The 22,752-nt window shown below is 39.2% G+C and overlaps 1 protein-coding gene across 2 annotated transcripts in view; it reads right to left on the reverse strand.

Annotated features, from left to right (window-relative positions):
* Positions 1-22,344, reverse strand: part of TAF4B (TATA-box binding protein associated factor 4b) — a 113,914-nt gene extending 91,570 nt beyond the window's left edge. For both annotated transcript variants that reach the window (XM_061169318.1, XM_061169317.1), the window contains exons 1-6: positions 21,538-22,344; positions 10,248-10,393; positions 8,636-8,743; positions 3,039-3,200; positions 2,809-2,931; positions 865-954 (exon numbers count right to left, since the gene is read on the reverse strand). In XM_061169318.1, coding sequence (XP_061025301.1) covers positions 865-954; positions 2,809-2,931; positions 3,039-3,200; positions 8,636-8,743; positions 10,248-10,393; positions 21,538-21,880 — 972 coding nt within the window. In that variant the 5' untranslated portion in view covers positions 21,881-22,344. The remainder of the gene's footprint in view (positions 1-864; positions 955-2,808; positions 2,932-3,038; positions 3,201-8,635; positions 8,744-10,247; positions 10,394-21,537) is intronic.
* Between the last annotated feature and the right edge of the window lie 408 nt (positions 22,345-22,752).

The following is a 22,752-nucleotide window of genomic DNA, read 5'->3' on the forward strand; positions in this document are numbered from 1 at the left end:
AAAACATTCTCAGTTTTTTAGCCACATTTTATATCACATGATTGGCAACTTCCTAATCAACATGGTCAGCCTCCTAGGGACAATTTCCAGTTATTTTAATAGCCTTCTGAAAATGTGGTGCCCCATCTCCTTTCCCGCTCTTCTTTCATGAGGCATCAAAAGGAGTCTTCCTCTATGAAGTCTCTTTCATCTCCCCTAGACAATTAAGCCAAATTTTTCTAAAGGCAACTCTTTGTTCAATTATTTCAAAATATATGGGATGAGTGTTTGGTTCACTAAAATCTCAGGTCTTTAATAACTTTATAAATTTCAATTCAATTCCTTTTCAGCTTCAAAATATCCAAAAGGAATATATTTTTTCAGCCTGCCAAACAAAGCTCTTGTTATCAAAGTTATTGTTCTCCATCAAAATCTACTTAATTCAATAAATCTTAGAGAAGAGTGTGCCTACTAACAATATAAATTAGTTGTTAAAAATAATAGCTTCCCCCCTCCAAAAAAAAAAATAATAGCTTTTACACTAAATTTGTTACCATGTGGTTTACTATTTCTAAGAGAATAAGAGTCATCAGGACAAAGCAGAGACACTATTTTTTTTTTAAGTTAGGAATCTTTGAGAATACAAGCATCAAATAATATAATCATTAAGTTATGTTCATGAATGTTACTTCTGTTTTCTCAATGTGTTCCAATGCAAAGAATATGAATTATGAATGTGCTTTACAGATTACAACAGCCCTGAGAGATTTCTTCTACTGTTACTATCTTCACATTAAATTGCTGTCATATTGAAATATTCAGATTTTAAATTACTTTAAAGTAATCCAATCCAAACTATTTCTTCAAAGTAACACATAACTCTACCTTAAGGAAAGGAACTAGGTGAGGCTGAGGTGAAGACTTGAGTTCAACATACAGTTGTCTAGTAAATTCTTCTGCTTCAATTTTTGCATCCTGAGGAATGGAAGAAAGAAAAACACTTTTAGGTCTACAAATATTTTACAAGAGGAAAAGTCTGTGATTCATTATTGTAGACATAGCAAACTTGGAACAGTGATAAAGTCAAAGTCTATCATTAAATGGGGGTGGTTTTTTTACATCCCCTACAAAATGAATAAACATAGAGATGTTTTTTCATACAGAATACAATGAAGAGATTATTATTATTATTTTTTAAGATCCCAGTAAGCAAAGTGAGAGAAGAGCTGGCTGACTGGATAAGGTGATAGTACCACAGTCTGTCAAGAACAATTAAGAAGTAAAGACACAGGAGTCCTACACTTCTTAGGGTAGGAAATTGGAAGTTATTTGGTGTGGGGGCCTTAGATTTTTTTTGTTTTCCTTTCTCAATTTTTAAATTACTTTAACTGAGGTTAGACTGTATTTTATTACAAGGCCACAATAATAGATATGCTGTTGTTCCAAAGGACTTAGGAACCCTTCCATACTGGCTTGGACTCTAAACACTGCAGGGGTCTATGAGGTCTAAATTATTTTCACATTAATACTAATCGTTTTTTGGCCTTTTTCACTGTGCTGAGATTTGCACTCATGGTACAAAAGCAACTGCTGGCAAGAAAGGCAATGATAACAAATTTAAATAGTTGTCGTCATACTCTTCATTGCTATGCATGTGTGGTAAAAAAAACAGAGCCAGTTCCACTTTAAAATGTCCTTCACAAAACAGTAAAAGTTAATTTTACTAAATCTTAACCCTTCAGTAGACATCTTTTTAAAATACTTTGTGCAACCTAATGGGAACCAAACATACAGTAGACCAAAGTAAGATACTCAAGGAAAAGCACCTTGTGATTGAGTTGCTAGCTGGGCTAGCTGCTTTTCTTGCATTTACTGGAAAGAATATCAAACCAGCTGTGGTTATTCACATTGGGGTATTTTGAGAGACACTCTCTCAAAAAACAAACAAACGAACCAAGCCTGTCACTGTAAGGAAAACAACTGATGGTTTTTGTTGCTAATGATAAAAATCAGAGCTCTCAAGCCAAAATTAGAATTTTGGAAAATTTGTAACCACAATCCTGAGCTTGATAGTTTCCCTGTACTGAAAAAATTTTCTGATGCGATTGTTAGATTACAAGTATGATTTTTTGATATCTTAAATAACAAATCTGTCAACATTTGGAAGATCTATACAGCTCAGTGAACCAATTATTTTCCAGACGACCAAATGTGAGCTGTTACATTTGGGTGAAAGATCCATTCAGGGTACAAGATAAACCAGTGGACTCTAAAGAATATCCATAACGATCTGGAGAAAAGCTCTTAAAATACTTTTCCAACCACCTCTTTTCATGAGGCCAAATATTCTCCAAATACTAATAAGTTTTTATTTGACCAAGTAGTCAACCTTCTCTCCAAAGCGCTTTTTAGGCTAAGTGAAGCAAGACTAGCAAACATAAAGTAATACAGTCGGCCCTTCGCATCCCCACATTTTGCATGAGCAGATTCAACCAACTAAGGACTGGTGTAGTACTATATTTACAATTCGCAGTTGGTTGAATCCACAGATGTGGAACCCACAGATAGGGAGGACCAACTATGGGACTTGACCATCCGTGGATTTTGGTATCCTCGGCAGGTCCTGGAACCAACCCCCATGGATACTGAGGGACGACTGTATAGACTAGATTTACTAGTCTAAGATTTATAATCATTACAAAGCTTTCAATAAGCAAAAGCAAAGGTTATCCCAAAATGCATTTAAGACAAACCTCATTTAAAAATATTTATTTCTCATTTAAAACATGTTCTATGGCTGCTTACAGAGCTTTTATAGTCCCAACTTACCAAAAGTTGTTCCACCAACTTCTTCACATTCTGCCCCATCTCCGGGGACTGTGATCCACTACACGCTAGTTTTATTAACATTGCGAGGAAGTTCTTACATTTCTTCACATTTTCTAGCATCGTCTAAATACAGAAGTATAAACAAACACTCACAAATGTTAGCTAGAAAATATACTTGAAGAAAATTTGTAAAGAGTTCTATTTATGTAAGATACAAGGGAGAGCTTTACCGGAGAAAGATTAGTCTGAGCAGTGGCTGAGTTCTCTGCTGTGAGACTGGGCTCACTTGAGGGGGTGGGTGGCGCTCCCAAACTTGAAGGCTTCAGGGTAGCCACAGTATTCAACGGCTTTGCAGGGGTCACTGTGACAACACTGGTTGGCACAGCCACAGACTGAAAGTAAAAGCGGTAGATATCGAGATATGTATTACTATCATATGCATCATGGTGAGTGCCTCATTTCACACTTAGACTACAAATGGACCTTGACATCCTTGGTTTTATATTATGCTCTACTAGTCTAAGGCAATGTAACACCATTTACCAGCTCTGGACTCTGGCAGCTCTGGGTTTCATTCTCACCTACCTACCTATTTATCATTGACACCCAAGTGTTGACCTCAGGCAAGTTACTTTATCCTGCTAACCCTCTGCTTCCTGTTTGTAAAAAACAAGGACAGCAATGGTACCTACTATCCTGGGATTGTTTTTAAAAAACAGTGCCAAGCACGTAGTCCTCAAATATTATTAATACTTCTCCAAAAAAATTTGAAATAGTAAGTTTTTGTATGAAAATATAGAATTTCTTATTTTATAATATTCTGCTTTTTATTTATTATTATTATTTTTTTGTAATTTTAAATTTATTTATTTATTTATTTATTTTTGGCTGTGCCGGATCTTCGTTTCTGTGCGAGGGCCTTCTCCAGCTGCGGCGAGCGGGGGCCACTCTTCATCGCGGTGCACGGGCCTCTCACCATCGCGGCCTCTCTCGCTGCCGAGCACAGGCTCCAGATGCACAAGCTCAGCAGCTGTGGCTCACGGGCCCAACTGCTCCGCGGCATGCGGGATCCTCCCAGACCAGGGCTCGAACCCGTGTCCCCTGCATTAGCAGGCGGACTCTCAACCACTGCACCACCAGGGAAGCCCCTGCTTTTTATTAAGTATAAATCTGAGAGATCTACTGATCGTCTCATATTCAGATAAGCTGCTTTTATGTAGACTATTAGAAAAGCAGTAATAGCTTTGTAATTTGTAATAACAAATATTACAAAATGTGATTATCTTATTTTCACACTGAAAAGAATTTCGGTTGTTTCTTCTATCCTCTATTAAATGAGGTGTGATTATAGCACCACCTGCAGGATAAAAAGTTTAATATAAGAAATCGCAAATTGGTTAATAATTTAGACAACCAGATTGAGATAAAGCAACAATCTTACTTTAAAGACAAACACTAAAAGTTACAGAACATGAGTAAAGTTTGAGGGTGGGGGAGAGAACAGTATTTACAATTCACACAGAAAACTGAACACTGCACCATCATTTTAATTTAAATACTTGTGTTCTACAGGCATAAAACACAAAAAGGTCAGGTTGCTATTACCTTCAAGAAAATTTCTTTCTGCAACAATCAATATAAGTGAATTCAAATATACATCAAAAATTTCCACTTTAGAAAGACTGAAGCATATATCAGACAAGAATGTTTTGGGGGTAAAAAAATGGGAAAGAAATTTAAAACACTGATTAATGATGAAGATGAAAACTTATAAAATGTTAAGCAAAAAAGGTAAAATTAAAAATCATACCTAAATTAGTAGTTTTATTAAATATTAACAGATCTCAAAGATAACAATGAAAATGAAGTCTCTTTCTTAGTCTATCCCTAGTCCTGCTCTTCAAGGACAAGTACTGTACAGTTCCCTCTGAATCCTTTTGGAGATCTTCTAATAAACATTTTTAGGTTTATGTACAGTAAACACATACTCTTTTTTCAGTGAGTATGTTTTATACTCTACCATTAATTCTCTGTACTACTATATTTAAGAAAGTAATGTCAAACTTTAGCTGTTGACTATGATTACCTCGCAGGACTGATGGGAGGGGTTCCTCAGGGGAGTACTGTCCCTCTTCCTTATGAAGCAAAATAAGGCCCAACGAAATGTGAGCTCAGGGAAAAAGTCCTATTTTTTGTGAGTAGAAGAAGCATTTGTGGCACTCCTACTTTCCTTGTCAATATTTTATTGTCTCCAGCACAAAATTTGTCCTTCATAACTCTTTCTAATATAGCTACTACCTGTACCTTACCAGATACCTGCAACTCTTAAGAGGCATGGAGAAATACACAATCCTGGTCTTACTCTATGTATATAATCACACTGCAGTAATGGATGGACTGTTTTAAACTCAATCATAAATCTCAATATTCTAGACCAGGCAACGCTATTTCCATGCTTTGCAAGACTGCACTGGCACTGATTAGGCATGTATAGGGGACAGGAGAGAAAAGACCTGGGGTATATGTGAAGTAAATTGTGAAAATCAGTTATATTAATACACAAGAGTCAGTGAAATTAATTGTATACAAATTTAACAGACTAAATTGCCTTTTAAGGAGAGTCATCCAAGTTCTAGCTCCTTATTTCCAAGAAATGTCTAAAACTGAGATGCTTTACCTCTCAAAGTGGACACAGAAATTATTCACTGGGCTTCCCTGGTGGCGCAGTGGTTGAGAATCTGCCTGCTAATGCAGGGGACACGGGTTCGAGCCCTGGTCTGGGAAGATCCCACATGCCGCGGAGCAACTAGGCCCGTGAGCCACAACTACTGAGCCTGCGCGTCTGGAGCCTGTGCTCCGCAACAAGAAAGGCCGCGATAGTGAGAGGCCCGCGCACCGCGATGAAGAGTGGCCCCCACTTGCCACAACTAGAGAAAGCCCTCGCACAGAAACGAAGACCCAACACAGCCAAAAATAAATAAATTAATTAATTAATCAAAAAAAAAAAAAAGAAATTATTCACTAACTTCACTGATAAATTTCTACTGCCTTAGCCTACCACTAAGGAGCAACTCAGCTTAACATATGCATCAATCTAAATTAAGAAAAGTTATACACACCCTGCATGGAAATAGCTATTGTAGACATATATATGGAAAAATAACCCAAGGAAAAGAATTAAACAACACATATATACCATTTTAGTACAACTATATGTACTAAATCTTTAATAAATAGATACAATAAAAAAAATTGATTTACTCAAAATACTGTGGAAGTTGAAACCCCTTTCATAAAATAACTGTATTGTAAATTCTTCAAACTTCATATTTTTCTGGTGCCTCAACATCCCCACAAACAGGCTGTGAACGCCTTGCCCAGGTGACCAGGTGCACCAGTGTGATAAGGCTGGTCCCTGCCAGAAGTTCTCTTTCTGCTCTCCCAACTGTGACATAATGACATTCAAACACACCAATGAAATCCCCTCACGTCTTCTGCTTGTGTACTCCATACCAACCCTCAACAAAGGCACTTGCCCCCATGTCCTCATTCTCTCTCAGATCCCCACTTGTTTGGTTGCGCCTGCCCTGGATGCTCCTCCCATATGGCCCCCTGCATGTCGTGCCATGCCCCCCTCTTCTAGGACCTGTCAGTATAGGAAGTCTCTTTCACTTTCATACACCTTCCTGTGGTGTTATTTGGTGTCCACATTTGACTGATCAAAAAACAAAATCCCATTTCAAGAAACATAATTATTTCTTACAACACATAGCGGCTATCAGTAGGCCTAAATTCATACCCTTTGGCCCAGTGATCTCCCTAGAATAACCTAAGGGCGGGGGGCGGGGGGGAGGTGGAACCTAGAGTTTGAAACAATCAGCACAGAGGTCAATAAGAATAGAGTTTCCAGAGTCAGATACAGACCTTGGTTCAAATGCCCCCTTTGCTACATATTAGCAGAAATCATGCAAACTTCTTAACTTCTCTAAACCGATTTTCACATACATAAAATAGAGATAATACTTCCTTACAGAATAGTCACAGGATGAAATGAAATGAGATGAGGGATGTAAAGCACTTAAAAAGTGTCCAACACATTAAGTACTCAATAAATGGTAGTCATTATTAGCAAAGAAAACAACAAAAACAAAACAACAACAAAAAAAACTATGTTTAAAATCAGGTTCACTGATCACCATCTCTGTTAGAGGAAGTAATATGGTTAAGTAATTCTGAAACACCAAACACCATGTTTGATCCACAGCATGGGATTTCACATAACATGCTTCAAGAAGATGTATCTTCTATACAGCAAAGGAAGTACAACAGTGGTCCCATGACCATGGGATCCACTGATTATATCATATATGGCATGATCCAGAAGCTGCCTGCCTAGTAAAGTATTAGAACAGCGTGCAGAAGACACAGGTGAAGTGCAAACTCAGAGACAATACTCTATGAAGATGGAATTCCATCCTCCATCTTCTAAGACTTAGTGCATACTCACTGGATCAAAAAATTCTATATGGTACTATGTCCCCAACAGGACAAATATATGAAGAACCAAGGAATCAAAGAGTAGAAGGATGAACGGATCCACTTATCATTACTCCCAAAGACCCACTGGGGGATCCTGTGCTTCCCATTCCTGCCCACAGTGGGTACACTTTCACCAAAGAACATAGCAAGAGTCAAACTAGACACCATGGCTGGCTCTTGGACACTTCAGGGTCCCTGTGTCCAGGGACCAACAGGATAGAGAAGAGTCATTATCATGACAGGGGTAACTAACCTGACAACTGGAATAGGTAGGGTAGCTTTTACACAATGAAGGCCAAGAGGAGTTTATGCAGTGAATCCAGGTGATCCACTTAAGTGCCTCTTGGTATTTCCTTGCCCAATTGTGATGATAAATGGACAAGTGACACAACTCTTGCCTCAAAAGACTGGCAATTTGGACCTTGGATCCATCAGGGATAGAAGTCTGATCACACTACCAGTTAAGACCCAGAAGAGTTGGTAGTTGAGTGTGGGAGGAATCTAGAATGGATGGTGGAGGAGGAAATGATGGTATCAGCTGCAGCAGTGGGGACTGTAGTTCATCCTACTAACCTCCTCTTCTTTGCTTCTCCAAGGAAGAAACTTATTGAAATCCAAGGAGAGCTGGTTTCCAACACATATGAGGAAGTAGATCCCAGCAATTCAAGGAGTAGACTGTGATACACCATCACAAAGAGAGATTTGTGCTATCCTAGCTGTTGGGAATGCTATTTAGACAGACGACAATTGTCAGCTCCTTCAGAGTCTGCTTCAGCTACAGAGAATTACCTGCCCATGAGCACAACTCTCCCTGGAGAGTCCACATCCAATGACTGATCACAGAGGGGAAATTATGGCTCATCCAACCATGTTGGCACACAGTGGGACAACTCTGACGGGCCACAGTTGCTCCAAAGCTCTCCATCAGGTTGGCTGAGGCTTTATTGGACCTGCATCTAGTTCAAACTCTTACTCTCCTTCCCTTCCACAGGTATCAATCCCTAATAAATATCCCATACACCAAAATTCTGTCACAGCACCTGCTTCTAGACACTGTGACACATGAACATTAGATGCATTTGTATTAATTTAATACATTCGAATAAATCTGATATTCCAAGAATATACACCATGTTCATCTTGTGTTTCCCATACTTCCAACAGTTCCCAGTTTAATAAGTGTCCTCATATATCACTGAATTGCTCTCTTCAGGAAATAGCTAACAATAAATAATAACGAAAGATGAGAAAATAACCAGTGTGCACATGGCCACAAGTCACAACTTACTTGCACTGGGGAAGGCTTCGGAACAGTGGTTACCACAGTAGTTCCTATTTGTGTCAGTTGTTTAACAGGTGCCACTGCCACCTTCTTGATTAACTGTGAACTAGAATTCTTGGGGGGGAGGGGGAGATAGTACAGAGTCATCAGCATTAGTAATTTAAAATTAATCGGTACTATGGCAAACATCAAAACACTTTACCACAGCAAACTTCTTTGTTATAACTGGTTTTATAACCTCATGAATTTTATGCATATTTTCTACTATTAACCTAACTGGTCAATTGGCCAGTTGACACTCATTTCTTATTCCTAAAGAGGCAACTGATTAAACAGATAAATATCACAGTATTTCTGCATTAAAATATTGAATTTTACTCTTTGGCTCACACAGAAAACATACAGATACTTTTTTTTTTTTTGGTCATTTCTATTGCTGGTATCCTTTTAGTCTTTTTTTAAAAAATAACTTTAATTAAACTTCATTTTTTGTGATATAATTGACATATAACATTGCATAAATTTAAGGGGTACAATGTGATTTGATATATTTATATATTGCAGTGTGATTCTCACCATAACATTAGCTAACATCTATATCATATCACATAATTATCATTTTTCTTTATTGAAGTATAGTTGATGTACAGTATTATATAAGTTTCAGGTTTACAACATGTCAATTCACAATTCTTAAAGGTTATACTCCATTTATAGTTATTATAAATGATTGTCTATATTCCCTGTGTTGTACAATATATCCTTGTAGCTGATTTATTTTATATATAGTAGTTTGTATCTCTTAATCTTCTACCTCTATCTTGCCCCTCCCCCTTAGATTCTTATTTAATATATGATTTTAAACAAAAGTCTGCTAACCTATCTCCTCAACACATAGCAAACAAGAAAGGGAAGGAGCAGCTATCATTGACAGATACAGAAATAGAGAAAATGACTGGCTGAGAACCTAGAATCAAATCATGAGAGAGTGGGTTGGGGGAAACTGGCAAAGAATGATATTACCACAGAATACAAGGAAACTTTTTATTAGGATGAGCCTGCTTCATCAAGAAAATACTATACTACATTCCACATTTTCTGTTTAACCAAAGAAAGATGCCCATAAAAATATATTTTTTTAACTCTGGCACACACAGGATAAGCTTTAGTTACCTAGAAAGATGATCACATATGTAAAATAAATCATCTTCTAACAACGCCAAGTTAATGAAATATTACAGCAGATTTTTAATTTTTTTAAAGGTAATTCCTATATGATATGGATAAAAAATACTATAAATTGTAGTGTTAATGTTTTACCACAAATTAAAATTGAAGCAGAATGGCTATTTTCTTCCCGTTTAGAGATGCACATAGCCCTTTGAACATCCCCTTGAGGACAACAAAATCTTTGAGTACGAAGATTAACTTATTAATTTTGCCAAACAACAAAACCAAACACCTAGATTAAATTAACATATTCAAAGAAAGTAGCTTAATTCAAAAAGTCGAGCAGAATCATCTCTTCTATTATTTTTACTGGCAAATACATACACATTTATATGAAGATAACTGCTGGAAAACTAAGGAGGATGAAAAAAACTTTAATGTATATTACCTGCATTGTACAGATTTTGACTGTTTGAGTATTCGTTGGCACAGCTGGCCTTGAAGTTATGTTACTTGTGGTCTCAGTTCTTGTTACAGCTTGCTGAGGAGATACCAACATCAACTGACCACTGTTACTTTTGATCAAAACTGTTCCTATAGTTAAAAGAAAACAAAATGTGAGCTAATAAATGAAGTATAATCATCACATATTGTTCTCCCACTTCTTTCAGTGCTGTAAAATGTTCTGAATAAGTGATTAGTTAGTACATACTGAATTCCATGTCTACTAATTAAGATATATAATATGGAAAAAATGTTGTCACTCAAAGCTATTTAAAATATTAAAAGTCTAAACGTATGAACAAGATACTCCTGAAGAAGGCAAAACACTTTTCCTCATGACATCAAACTATTTATAATGCTACAGTAAGACGGTATGGTAACAGCACAAGACTACACAAACTGACCAATGGAGTAGAATAGAAAACCCCCAAATAGACCCCAAATAGCCCGCAGATACATCATATCAAATTTTTCTAAAAGCACTGCAGATCAGTGAGAAAAAGAGCTACTATTCAATAAATAGGGCTTGTTCAATTAACTAATGGAAAAGATGAAAAGTTTCACACCATACACAAAAACCCAAGGGCATTAAGGATACAAGGATAAAAAGGAAAAACTTTTAAACTTTTAGACAATGTAGAAAACCGTCATTCTGAACTTGGGATAGGGAAAAATTTCTTAAATAAGTGAAGTTTGATACATACAACTATATTTTAAAAACTTTTGTTCAGCAAAATATATCATCAGGTAAAAAGACAAACCACAAAATTGGAGAAAATTTGGGGACTTCCCTGGTGGCGCAGGGGAAATCCACCTGCCAAGGCAGGGGACACAGGTTCGATCCCTAGTCCGGGAAGATCCCACATGCCGTGGAGCAACTAAGTCCGTGCGCCACAACTACTGAGCCCACGTGCCTAGAGCCCGTGCTCTGCAACAAGAGAAGCCACCACAATGAGAAGCCCATGCACCGCGACGAAGAGTAGCCCCTGCTCGCAGCGACTAGAGAAAGCTCCTGCGCAGCAACAAACACCCAACGCAAGCAAAAATAAATAAATTTTAAAAAATAAATAAAACTAAAAAAAAAAATTGGAGAAAATTTTAGTTCACGTATATTCAAAGAACAAATATCCAAAATGCAAAAAAGAAACACAGATACCAATGACAGGGAAAGGTAAATTAAGACCACAGTGAGATATCACTTAATATCTACCTAGACAGAAAAAAATTAAGAAGTCCAATGACAATATTAAGTGTTAGAGAGATGTGCAGTAACAAAAACTCTCAACATCTTTAGGCTGGTAGTGTAATTTGGTACAACTGCTTTGTTCAACTCTACATCGTTGTGCCAAACTGGTTCCCATTTGCATACCCTCTAACCCAGTATTTCTAACGTAAAGAGATAGTTGTCCATGTAAGTAGGAGATACAAACAAGAATATTCATAGCTGGAGTTCCATTTCTGGAATGGCAGCATGAAGAGCTCAATAAAGCCACTCCCCAGCAAAACAAGCATAACTGGTGAAAATTATTTTTAAAAACAACCATTTAAAGTTTTTGGAAATGCCCTAAGGCATACAGAAAATGACTAGACAATTATTAAAGAGAATCTACTAAAACTCAGAACAGCAAGAATCTGTGGCATCTGAACCATGACCCACTCCCTCTCCCTTCTCAGTTCAGGCATTGTGGACAACACAAGGCCTCCCTCTTTCCCAAACTCCCAGTTGAGGGCTATGGTATCTTCCTGGGAGAAGAAGGCCACCAGCATTTCCCATCTCTGCCACCCCAACTTGCATACAGAAGAGAACAAATTTGAAATAAGTGCATCCAAGAGTTTCCAGGCTTCTTGTTTCACCCATCCCTACTCAGAAAGGGAAGGCTCTACCCCAGGGATGGCTCAGAGAATACTTGGGGCCCAATCACCCTCACCCCAGTTCTTTCATAGGGTTGAGGTTCCACACTGGAAGAGAAGCACAGAAGACCAGAGGCTACCACCCATGCCCAGTACCCCACTTCTAAAACATGGATATCACTCAGAAAGAAACATGCCACAGCCCTGGCTACTTGCTCCAAACATCTCCCAAGAGAAACTGACTTTATTTCCAACAGAGTGTGGGAAAGGTCAAGGCTAAGGTCACTCTCAAGTACAACAGAACAATTAAAAGGTTTCTGGTATCTTCATGACAGATACAAGCTAAGTCACAGGCATATCTCCAGTTTACCAGAGAGAACAAGATAAAGAAACAACTAAGAAGGGCCCTTCTGGGGTCAGAACCTCAAGCAATGACCTCAAAAACTACCCCTTGTAAAGGAGTCCACATTTAATTGAATCAGACTATGGAGGAAGTTAGGCCCTAGGGCACTGTTGAAAACAAGAGGGTAACTGGCTGGCAGTGAGTGGAGCCTAACAGCTAGGCGTGACACCAGCTGAAGCAGAAAGCTTAACAGAGAGATCAGAGAAAGAAACAGTCAAAAAGAGCCCTGCTAAAACCACTGTCATCCCAGGGTGGCTGTGCTTATGCCCAAAGCTGTACCCTGTGAGGAAAATAGACTTCACTAAAATAACACAGCCATTTAAACAAACAAACAAACAAACAAACAACAATAACCCACTCAGGGGAGTAAAGACCAGTATCTAGACTTGCTATAATATACTAGTTTTGCTGAACAAAGTACAAGACATAAAAAGAAAAAGAAAAGTGTGACACAGAAAAAGGCAGGCAACAGAAACCACCTATGAGGGACTAGATGTTAGATTTAACAAAGACATCAAAGTAACTGTTATAAATATGTCAAGAAACTAAAGGAAATCATGCTTAAAGAAGGAAGATATGATGATGATTATCTCAACAAATAGAGAATACCATTAGAGAAATAGATATTATAAAAAAAGGAATTCTGTAGTTAAAAAGTACAATAACTGAAATAAAAATTTCACTAGAGAGGCTTAACAGCAGACTTGAATGATCAGAAGATAAGTCAGTGAACTTGAAAATAGTTCAATAGAGATTATGCAATCCAAAGAACTGAGAGAAAAAAGAATGAAGAAAAATGAACAGAGCTTCATAGAAACGCGGGACAATGATAGGCACACCAACATAGGCATAATGTAAGTACCAGAAAGAGAGGGGGGAGGGAGGGGAAGGAGGGAGGTGGGGAGGGAGCGGGGGGAGAGAAAGAGAGAGAGAGAGAGATAGGAACAGAAAAAATATTCAAAGAAATAATGGCTGACAATTTCCCAAATTTGATGAAAAATAATCTAAACATCCAAGTAGCTCAACAAACTCTAAGTAAGATAAATGCAAAGAGATCCACACCAAGACACAACATGATAAAAATGTACAAAGAGAAAATCTTGAGAACACCAGGAGAAAAATGTACAAGAGTACTGCATTAATAGGATTAACAGCTAACTTCTCATTAGAAACAATGGAGGCCAGACAGCAGGGGTATGACACATTCCACTTGCTGGGGAAAAAACAAAAAACAAAAAAAACCAACTATCAACCAACAATCAGATATTCCCTGAAAATATCTGTCAAAAAAGGAGACAAAATAAAGACATCCTAGACTGGGATTGACATATACACACTACTATATATAAAATAGATAACTAATAAGAACCTACTGTATAGCACAGGGAACTCTACTCGATACTCTGTAATGGCCTATATGGGAAAAGAATCTAAAAAAAGAGTGGATATATGTATATGTAAAACAGATTCACTTTGCTGTACACCTGAAACTAACACAACATTGTAAATCAAATATACCCCAATAAAAACTTAAAAAAAAAAAAAAAAAGACATCCTCAGATAAAAAAGACATCCTCCTTAGAGGACTGAGTGCTAGCAGACAAACCAGACAGGAAATACTAAATGAAGTTCTTCAGGCTGAAAACAAGAGACTCCAGAAAGTAACTCAAATTCACATGAAAAGGGCATTGGTAAAGTTAATTATATAATTTATATGCATATTACTGCTTTATCTTAATGGGTTTAAAAAACAACTATACAGAACAATATATATAATTGTATTCTTGAACCTATAACATATTAGAAATGTAACATATTTGTGAACAATAACACAAAGAAAGTGGTCAGGAGCAAAGTTGTACTGCACTAAGGAAATGACCAGATGGTAACTGGAATCTATAGGAACAAATGAAGAAAACCAGGAATGGTAAATAAGAAGGTAATAAAACAAATGCTACAAATATATCCTTGTGCTCCTTTCTTCTGTCAGCATCTTTAAAAGACATATAATTACATAAGGTAATAATTATAACAAGGTATTGTTGGGTTTGTAACATATCTAGATGCAATATGTAGAGCAATAATAGCACAAAAATAAAAAAGAGGGAAATGAGCTAAATAGGAAAAATGTTTCTACATCTCACTGAAACAAGTTAATATAAATGTGAAGTAAATTCTAAGATGTATATTGTAAGCCCAAGAGCAATCACTAAAAATACATATATATTCTTAAAAAATATTATAAAGGAATTAAAATGTTACACTAGAAAATATTCACTTAATGCAAAGGAAAGAGGGAACAGAGGAAGAACAAAAAAGAGAAAATATATAGAAACAAAAGTAAATGGCAGGGGCTTCCCTGGTGGCGCAGTGGTTGAGAATCTGCCTGCTAATGCAGGGGACACGGGTTCAAGCCCTGGTCTGGGAAGATCCCACATGCTGTGGAGCAACTAGGCCCGTGAGCCACAACTACTGAGCCTGCGCATCTGGAGCCTGTGCTCCGCAACAAGAGAGGCCACGATAGTGAGAGGCCCGCGCACCGCGATGAAGAGTGGCCCCCGCTTGCCGCAACTAGAGGAAGCCCTCGCACAGAAACGAAGACCCAACACAGCCAAAAATAAATAACTAAATAACTAAAAAAAAAAAAAAAAGTAAATGGCAGGCCTAAACCCAACTATATCAGTAACATTAAATGTGAATGGATTAAATAATCCAATCAAAAGGCAAAAAGTGTCAGACCCAATTATAAAATAGGATTCAACTATATGCTGCCTACAGAAGACACACTTTAGACTCAAAGACACTAAAAAGGTCAAAGTAAAAGGACAGAAAAGACATATCATCCAACAGCAACCATAAGAAAACTCGAGTGGCCATACTAATATCAGACAATAGAGTAAAACAAAATGTGTTACTGGAGATAAAGAGGGGTACTTTATAATCGATAAAACAGCCAATGGATCAGGAAGGTTTAACAATTACAAACATATATGCACCAAACAACCAAGCCCAAAATATATGAAGAAAAGCTGACATAAACGAAGGAACAAAATAGAGAATTCAACAATAATACTTGGGAGACCTCAACACTCTACTTTCAATGAAAGATAGATGTCTAGGTAGAAGATCAACTAGGAAATCAAATACTTGAACAACACTATAAACCAACCATACCTAAAACACATCAATAGTATACTCCACCCAACAACAGCATTCTTCTTAACTGTACGTGGAACAGTCTCAGGATAGACTACATGCTAGGATATAAAACAAGTTTAAATAAATTTAAAAGGACTGAAATCATACAATGTGTGGTCTCCAACTACAATGGAATGAAATTAGAAATCTGTAACAAAAAGAAATTAGGGGAACTCATAAATATGTAGAAATTAATTACTCCTAAGTAGCCAGTTGGTCAATTAAGAAATCACAAGGGAAACTGGACTATACTTTGAGATGAATGAAAATGAAGACACAACATACCCAAATTTATGTGATGCAGCTGAAGTAGTGTTTAAGGGAAATTTATACAGCTGACCCTGAACAACGTGGGGGTTGGAGGTACTGACGCCCCACACCCCTGTTCCGTTGAAAATCTGCATGTATCTTTACAGTTGGCCCTCCATATCTGAAGTTCCGCATCCACAGATTCCACTGATTGCAGCTCATGTAGTACCACAGTATGGACTTATTGAAAAAAATCTGAGTATAAGTGGACCTGTGCAGTTCAAACCTGTGTTGTTCACAGGTCGACTGTTGTTGTAAATCCCTCTATTTTAAAAGTAGGATTAGGGCTTACCTGGTGGCACAGTGGTTAAGAATCCGCCTGCCAATGCAGGGAACACGGGTTCAAGCCCTGGTCCGGGAAGATCCCACATGCCACGGAGCAAATAAGCCCGTGCGCCACAACTACTAAGCCTGTGCTCTAGAGCCTGCGAGCCACAACAACTGAAGCCCGCGCGCCTAGAGCTCGTGCTCCGCAACAAAAGAAGCCACCACAATGAGAAGCCCGCGCACCACAACGAAGAATAGCCCCTGCTCGCCGCAACTAGAGAAAGCCCGCGCGCAGCAATGAAGACCCAACACAGCCAAAAATAAATAAATAAATAAATAAATATATATATATTTAAAAAAAAAAAGATCTGAGGAGATGTGGGAAGCCCTGAAAGATTTCAAGTAGGAGAGACATTATTATATTTGCATTTCAAAAAAAAATAAATAAAATAAATAAAAGAAGGATTATTTGAATTAATAACTTAACCTTCTATCTTAAGACATTGGGGAAAAAAGCAAAATAAAAACTATAGCAAGCAGATGAAAGAAAATTAATAAAGATTAGAGCAGAGGTCAATAGAATAGAGAATAGAAGAACAACTGAGAAAATCAAAAGTTGGTTCTCTGAACAGACCAAAAAAATTGACAAATCTTTACCTAGATTAACTAAGAGAAAAGGAGAGAAGGCTCAATCTGCTAAAATTAGTAATGAAAGAGAGGATATGACCACTAATCTTACAGAAAGAAGGATTATAATAGAATACTATGGCCTATTATAAACCAATAAATTGGATAAGTAATATGAAATGGGGCTTCCCTGGTGGCGCAGTGGTTGAGAATCTGCCTGCCAGTGCAGGGGACACGGGTTCGAGCCCTGGTCTGGGAAGATCCCACATGCCGCGGAGCAATTGGGCCCGAGAGCCACAACTACTGAGCCTGCGCGTCTGGAGGCTGTGCTCCACAACAAGAGAGGCCGCGATAGTGAGAGGCCCGCTCACCGCAATGAAGAGTGGCCCCCGCTCGCCACAACTAGAGAAAGCCCTCGCACAGAAACGAAGACCCAACACAGCTAAAAATAAAATAAATTTATTTAAAAAATAATATGAAATGGACAAATTCCTAGAAACACATAAACTACTAAAACTAACTTAAGAAAATAGGCAACCTGGGCTTCCCTGGTGGCGCAGTGGTTGAGAATCTGCCTGCCAATGCAGGGGACACGGGTTCAAGCCCTGGTCTGGGAAGATCCCACATGCTGCGGAGCGACTAGGCCCGTGAGGCACAATTGCTGAGCCTGCGCGTCTGGAGCCTGTGCTCCGCAACAAGAGAGGCCGCGATAGTGAGAGGCCCGCGCACCGCGATGAAGAGTGGCCCCCGCTTGCCGCAACTAGAGGAAGCCCTCGCACAGAAACGAAGACCCAACACAGCCATAAATAAAATAAATAAATAAGTAAATAAATATTTAAAAAAAAGAAAAAGGGCAACCTGAATAGATCTCTAACAAACACAGATTGAATTAATAATCAAAAATAGTATCCACAAGATAAGCTCAGTTCCAGATGGCTTCACTGATGAATTCTACCAAACATCTAAGGAAAAATAAATCCTTCACAGATTCTTCTAAAAAACAGAAGAGGAAACATGTGTCAATTCATTCTGTAAGGTCGGTATTACCCTGATATTAAAACCAAACAGAGACATCACAAGAAAACTAGAGACCAAAATGTCTTATGTATACCAATGCAAAAATTCTCAACAAAGTACTACCAACTGAATCCAGCAACATTTAAAAAGTGTTATACCCCATAACCAAGTGATATTTATCTCAGTATGCAAGGTTGGTTTAAGACCCACAGCGAACACCATACTTAGTGGTGAAAGACTAAATGCTTTTCCCCTAAGATCAGGAACATTTGAGATGAGGAATGAGACAAAGATGCCTACAATCACTACCACTTTTATTTAACATTATACTGAGAGTTCTAACCAGGGCAATTAAGCAAGAAAATAAAATAAAAGGCATCCAGAATAGAAAGTAAAACTATCTATTCACATATATTATGATCTTCTATATAAAAATCCAAACAAATCCACGAAAAAAAGCCATTAAAATTAATAAACGAGTTCAGCTAGGAAGAAGGATACAAGATCAATTAAAAAAAAAAACAACTGTATTTCTATACATTTCCAATGACTAACTATAAATGGAATTAAGGACAAAAAATTCCATTTACAATAGCATCAAAAATAATATACTTTAGGAATAAATTTAACAAAATAAGTGCAAAAGCAATACTCTGGAAACTACAAACTTGCTGAAAGAAATTAAACATCTAAATAAATGGAAAGACATCCCATGTTTGTGGACTGAGAGACTTATACTTACTTTGCAGGACTGTTAAAGGGATCAAATGAGACAATATGAGCAAATTTATGAATTTTAAAGTTATTGGTGGTAGTTGTTATTAATGCCTTAAGGTCCACAACCTTTGAGTCTTTCTAACTCAAATATGAGTTAAAGTGACTTCACAGCCTTTGAAATCCAAACAGTGGATGGCGCATATGGTGAGCACTGAAGACAATTGCCTCTCATTTCATGATGTCCAGGAACACTGTTACAACTGTGGGAGCAGATGATCATGTAATATTCCTTTGATAAAGCTAGGGTGGAAACAAGAACCACGAAGATTATCCAGGAACTAATTCAGGAATTTGAGAAATGCAAAACCTATACCACGTCTCAGCATGAAGGAGTTGATGAAAAAGGACCCGAACCATTTCACAAGCAACTTTCACAAACTTCTCTACAGTAAGACTGAGAAGCAGAATTTATGAAGCACAGTCTACGACATAAAAGAAGCAATCAAGTCCTTACTCATCACTCTGAAATACATGATAGAAGAGACACAGAATACCAAAACCGGAAAGAGCCACAGTCTGGTCTAAATCCCACAAATTCATAAAAAAGAAGACTGAAGAGATTACCAAAAATATTCGACAGAATAATCTTCAGGGCTTTGCTACAGTTTCTTTCATTTCCTCACAATGCCCCCCTTTTTGTTTCCAGCTCCTGCTCCCTAGAAAAACCTGTGGTGCATATGCATATTTTTAAAAAACTAGTTCTGTTCAGAGAGGAAATTCTGAAGTAAAGAGAAATCAAATACTTAAAGTATTCATTACCTTGGGAAAATGAGAGCTGACTCCTATGTAATTTAAGCATCCTTGAGTAATCCTCTGCTAATCCTCAGTATATAGAAGAAGTAGAACAAGACCTTTTTAAAACGTTATTTTAATCAGTGTTTCTATGTCATTCCTCAAGTATCGGTTATCTTATTGTGCATCTGTGAGAGCACAAATATGAGTATGTTCTTCTGCCACCCCTCAGCAGAAATTCCAAAAGCTGCTCTTCAAGGTACCTTCTCACCTCCTCTCTAAATAACAACTCCTAAAGGCAACTTATCTCCTCTCTTTTGTGGGAGTTTATCCATGGTCGACAGCATAACAAGTTTTAGTGTAGTGCATACTTAGGCTGTGGTCCTGGTTTGCTGCTGTTTTGCTCTAGCAAGTTTCAGTTTTGGTTTCTCTGTGTAATAAAAAGATCAAGCTCTAAAATTCTATAAATCGCCTTTTAACATTGCTACGCAAGGAGGCATATTGTACACACACCAAGTGGTAAGCACAGTGTTTCGGAAAGAGTAGAGTTAAACAGACCTGAATTCAAATTCCCTCTGACATCTGTGACTTGTCTGGCATTGGGCAAATTCTTTACCCTCAGAGACCTTTTTCCTTATTTGCTATCTATCTATTATGACCAGCAAACAAAAGAATATAAATAATGTATAAAAATAATAATGGATAAAAAGTGCCCAGCAATATAATGTTGTATGTCAACTGTAGGTCAATTTTTTTAAAAAGTCCTTAGCACAGTACGCCCTCAATAAGTGATCCGCTCCCACTTACCAGCAAGTTTCCACTCCTGAAAGTTCTTCTCTCTTAATACTTTTTTGATTGTTTCTAAACAAACTTCACTGACTAGATAGGAATTTTGTTTTTAACAAATTAGGAGTAATTTCATTCAAACACATTCATAGCTACTTTATAAGAGTGCATGTAGGATGACAATTTAGAACCAGCATAAAATGTATCCAGTGGTGCACACAGCCTTAAGTGTATGTACGTCATGTACCATACAAAACTAAAACACAGCTACAACAGAACATTAGCTACAAAAGAGGCACCCTCATTTTGCTAGGGGAAACTGACATCACGTGAACCAAATGCTTCCACTTCTTTACCACCTTTGGGGGTCAGAGTTCCCATTGCTGCTCAGCAAAATACATAGAAAACAATCAAATTATGAGTAGAGTTTTTTTCCAAAGAAGATAACATGTGCTTTTTTTCCCCACTGAAATTCCAAGTGACTTTCATTTGAGGAAAGAAAACAAGGTAGAACACTCAAACACCATTCTGCATATTTACAATATGCAAATGATCACAAAGCAAAACCTTTGTCTCAGTCGTGAAAAACAGCCCCACAGAGTACACTCTAGTATATAAAGTAGTCACAGGCTCATTAACGGTAACATTCACACAATGCTTCACAAATAACCACCTCATGGCTCTGACCTGTCAACTCTGGCATTTGCTCCCTGTGAGAGGGATCCTTCTAACTCAAAGTTACTTAACAATCATCACACATCTGAAAATTGTGCGAGAAGCAACATTATTCATTTCTAAGCAGTAAACTTACTTAGGCTTGTTTAAATTTAAAATTCACTTTCGGTCTTAACACACAAGAGCCTTTTAAAAACACTTTTTTTTTAAACATAGTAATCTAAGCGTGTGGATATAAAAATTGATCTTTTCTCCATATGAAAATAAACTTTAGCGATACTCTTTATCTTCCCGCACCTAAGAGCCAGTGCCTCAAAGGCCCTCCTGAATATGCTGTTCCAGCTTCTCCTGTGTCACTTAAGGGAAATGATGCTCTCTTTAAATAGGAAAAGAAAAACTATGCAGTAAGGACTCAAAGAGGCAATCTCGATTGCAACGCCAAATCACTGCCCCGCAAAGTCAAGATTATGAAAGGTTCTCCTAGCTGAGTTTTTTAGAACTCCCAGCGAGAAGGCGCAATCCCGGGCTGCGACGTTTCCCGTGTCACCGCTGGCTGGCCCGAGGGATAAGCCGGAAAAGGTGAGCGACATACCTGGAGGAAGCTGCAAATTAGCAGGCAACTGGATTGTTGTGGTGTTGGGGGCTTTCACAGCGACAATCTGAGGAGCTGGCAGACGAGGGCCGCTGCTGAGTTTAGGAAGAGCACTGACAGGAGCCACTTTAGTCACCAGGGTCCCCACGGGGGACCGCAGCGGCTGGGACGCCGTGGACTCCACGCAGACACTGACAGGAGCCTTAGTCACGGCGCCCAAGGCCACCGGAGTGCTCTCCACCCGGACGGGCAGAGCCGCGGCGGGGGCCATGGTCACGGTCCCGGAGGCGCCCACACCGGCGGGGGGAGCGGCGCCGGCCGGTTCTGTGAGGCCCGCGGGCATCCCCAGGTGGATCAGCGGCAGCTGAGGCGCCGCCGTTCCGGGAGCACAGGCGAGGGGACGCTTGACAAGCGGCAGCCGACTCCAGTGCAGTTCCGGCTCCACAGCATCGCTAGGGAGAGGCGCCGGGGCCGCCACACGAGTCAGTGACCGGCGCCGGCTGGACAGCGGGACCCCGGCGTCCCGGACCTTCCTCCAGTCCGCGCGGCCCCGCCGGCAGCCACACCTGCTCGGCCGCTCGCCGCTTCCTCAGCGGCGCTCACACGTGCGCCGGATCAACCCGGCCCCTCAGCCTCGGGACCAGATGCAGCGGAGCCCGGCTGCGCGGCTCCCGGAAGGGCGTCACTTCGGCTCCCACCTTTCACCAAAACTCTGCGCGGCGGATTCCCCCGCCAGAAATTTCAAAACTACAAACCCAGAGCGGCCCAAAGCCCCCCTACGCGCGCTCCGCACAGCCCCTCCGCGCAGCCACGCCAGCCATGTTTATATAGCCACGCGGAGACCTCGCGCACGCGCACCAGCCGCCGCCGCTGCACCGGGCTTCCCCCAGACTCCGGCCGCGTGATTGGCCACAGACTGGAATCGCGCTCGTGACGTCAGTAGGGACGGCTCCAGAGGGCCTTAGAATCCGCCTCTGAATCCGGAGGAAGGAGGGGCGAGTTGCCAAAAATCTACCACGTGGGGAGGCCAGACAGTACTTGGAAAACTGCGGCATCCGCGTTCTGCTCTCTCCTTGGTATCCCCAGTTGCGTGTTTCTTGAAGAGCCCGGACTATACTTTCCACAGGCTTCTACTTTTTAAGGAAACAGTGTGGAGGACCGATCTCAGAGAACGGTAACAAAGTAAGAGCTCAATCACGCTTCCTCACTGTTTTT

The sequence above is a fragment of the Eubalaena glacialis genome, chromosome 15 (genome assembly GCF_028564815.1).
Source record: "Eubalaena glacialis isolate mEubGla1 chromosome 15, mEubGla1.1.hap2.+ XY, whole genome shotgun sequence".
In the NCBI taxonomy this organism is placed as follows: Eukaryota; Metazoa; Chordata; class Mammalia; order Artiodactyla; family Balaenidae; genus Eubalaena; species Eubalaena glacialis.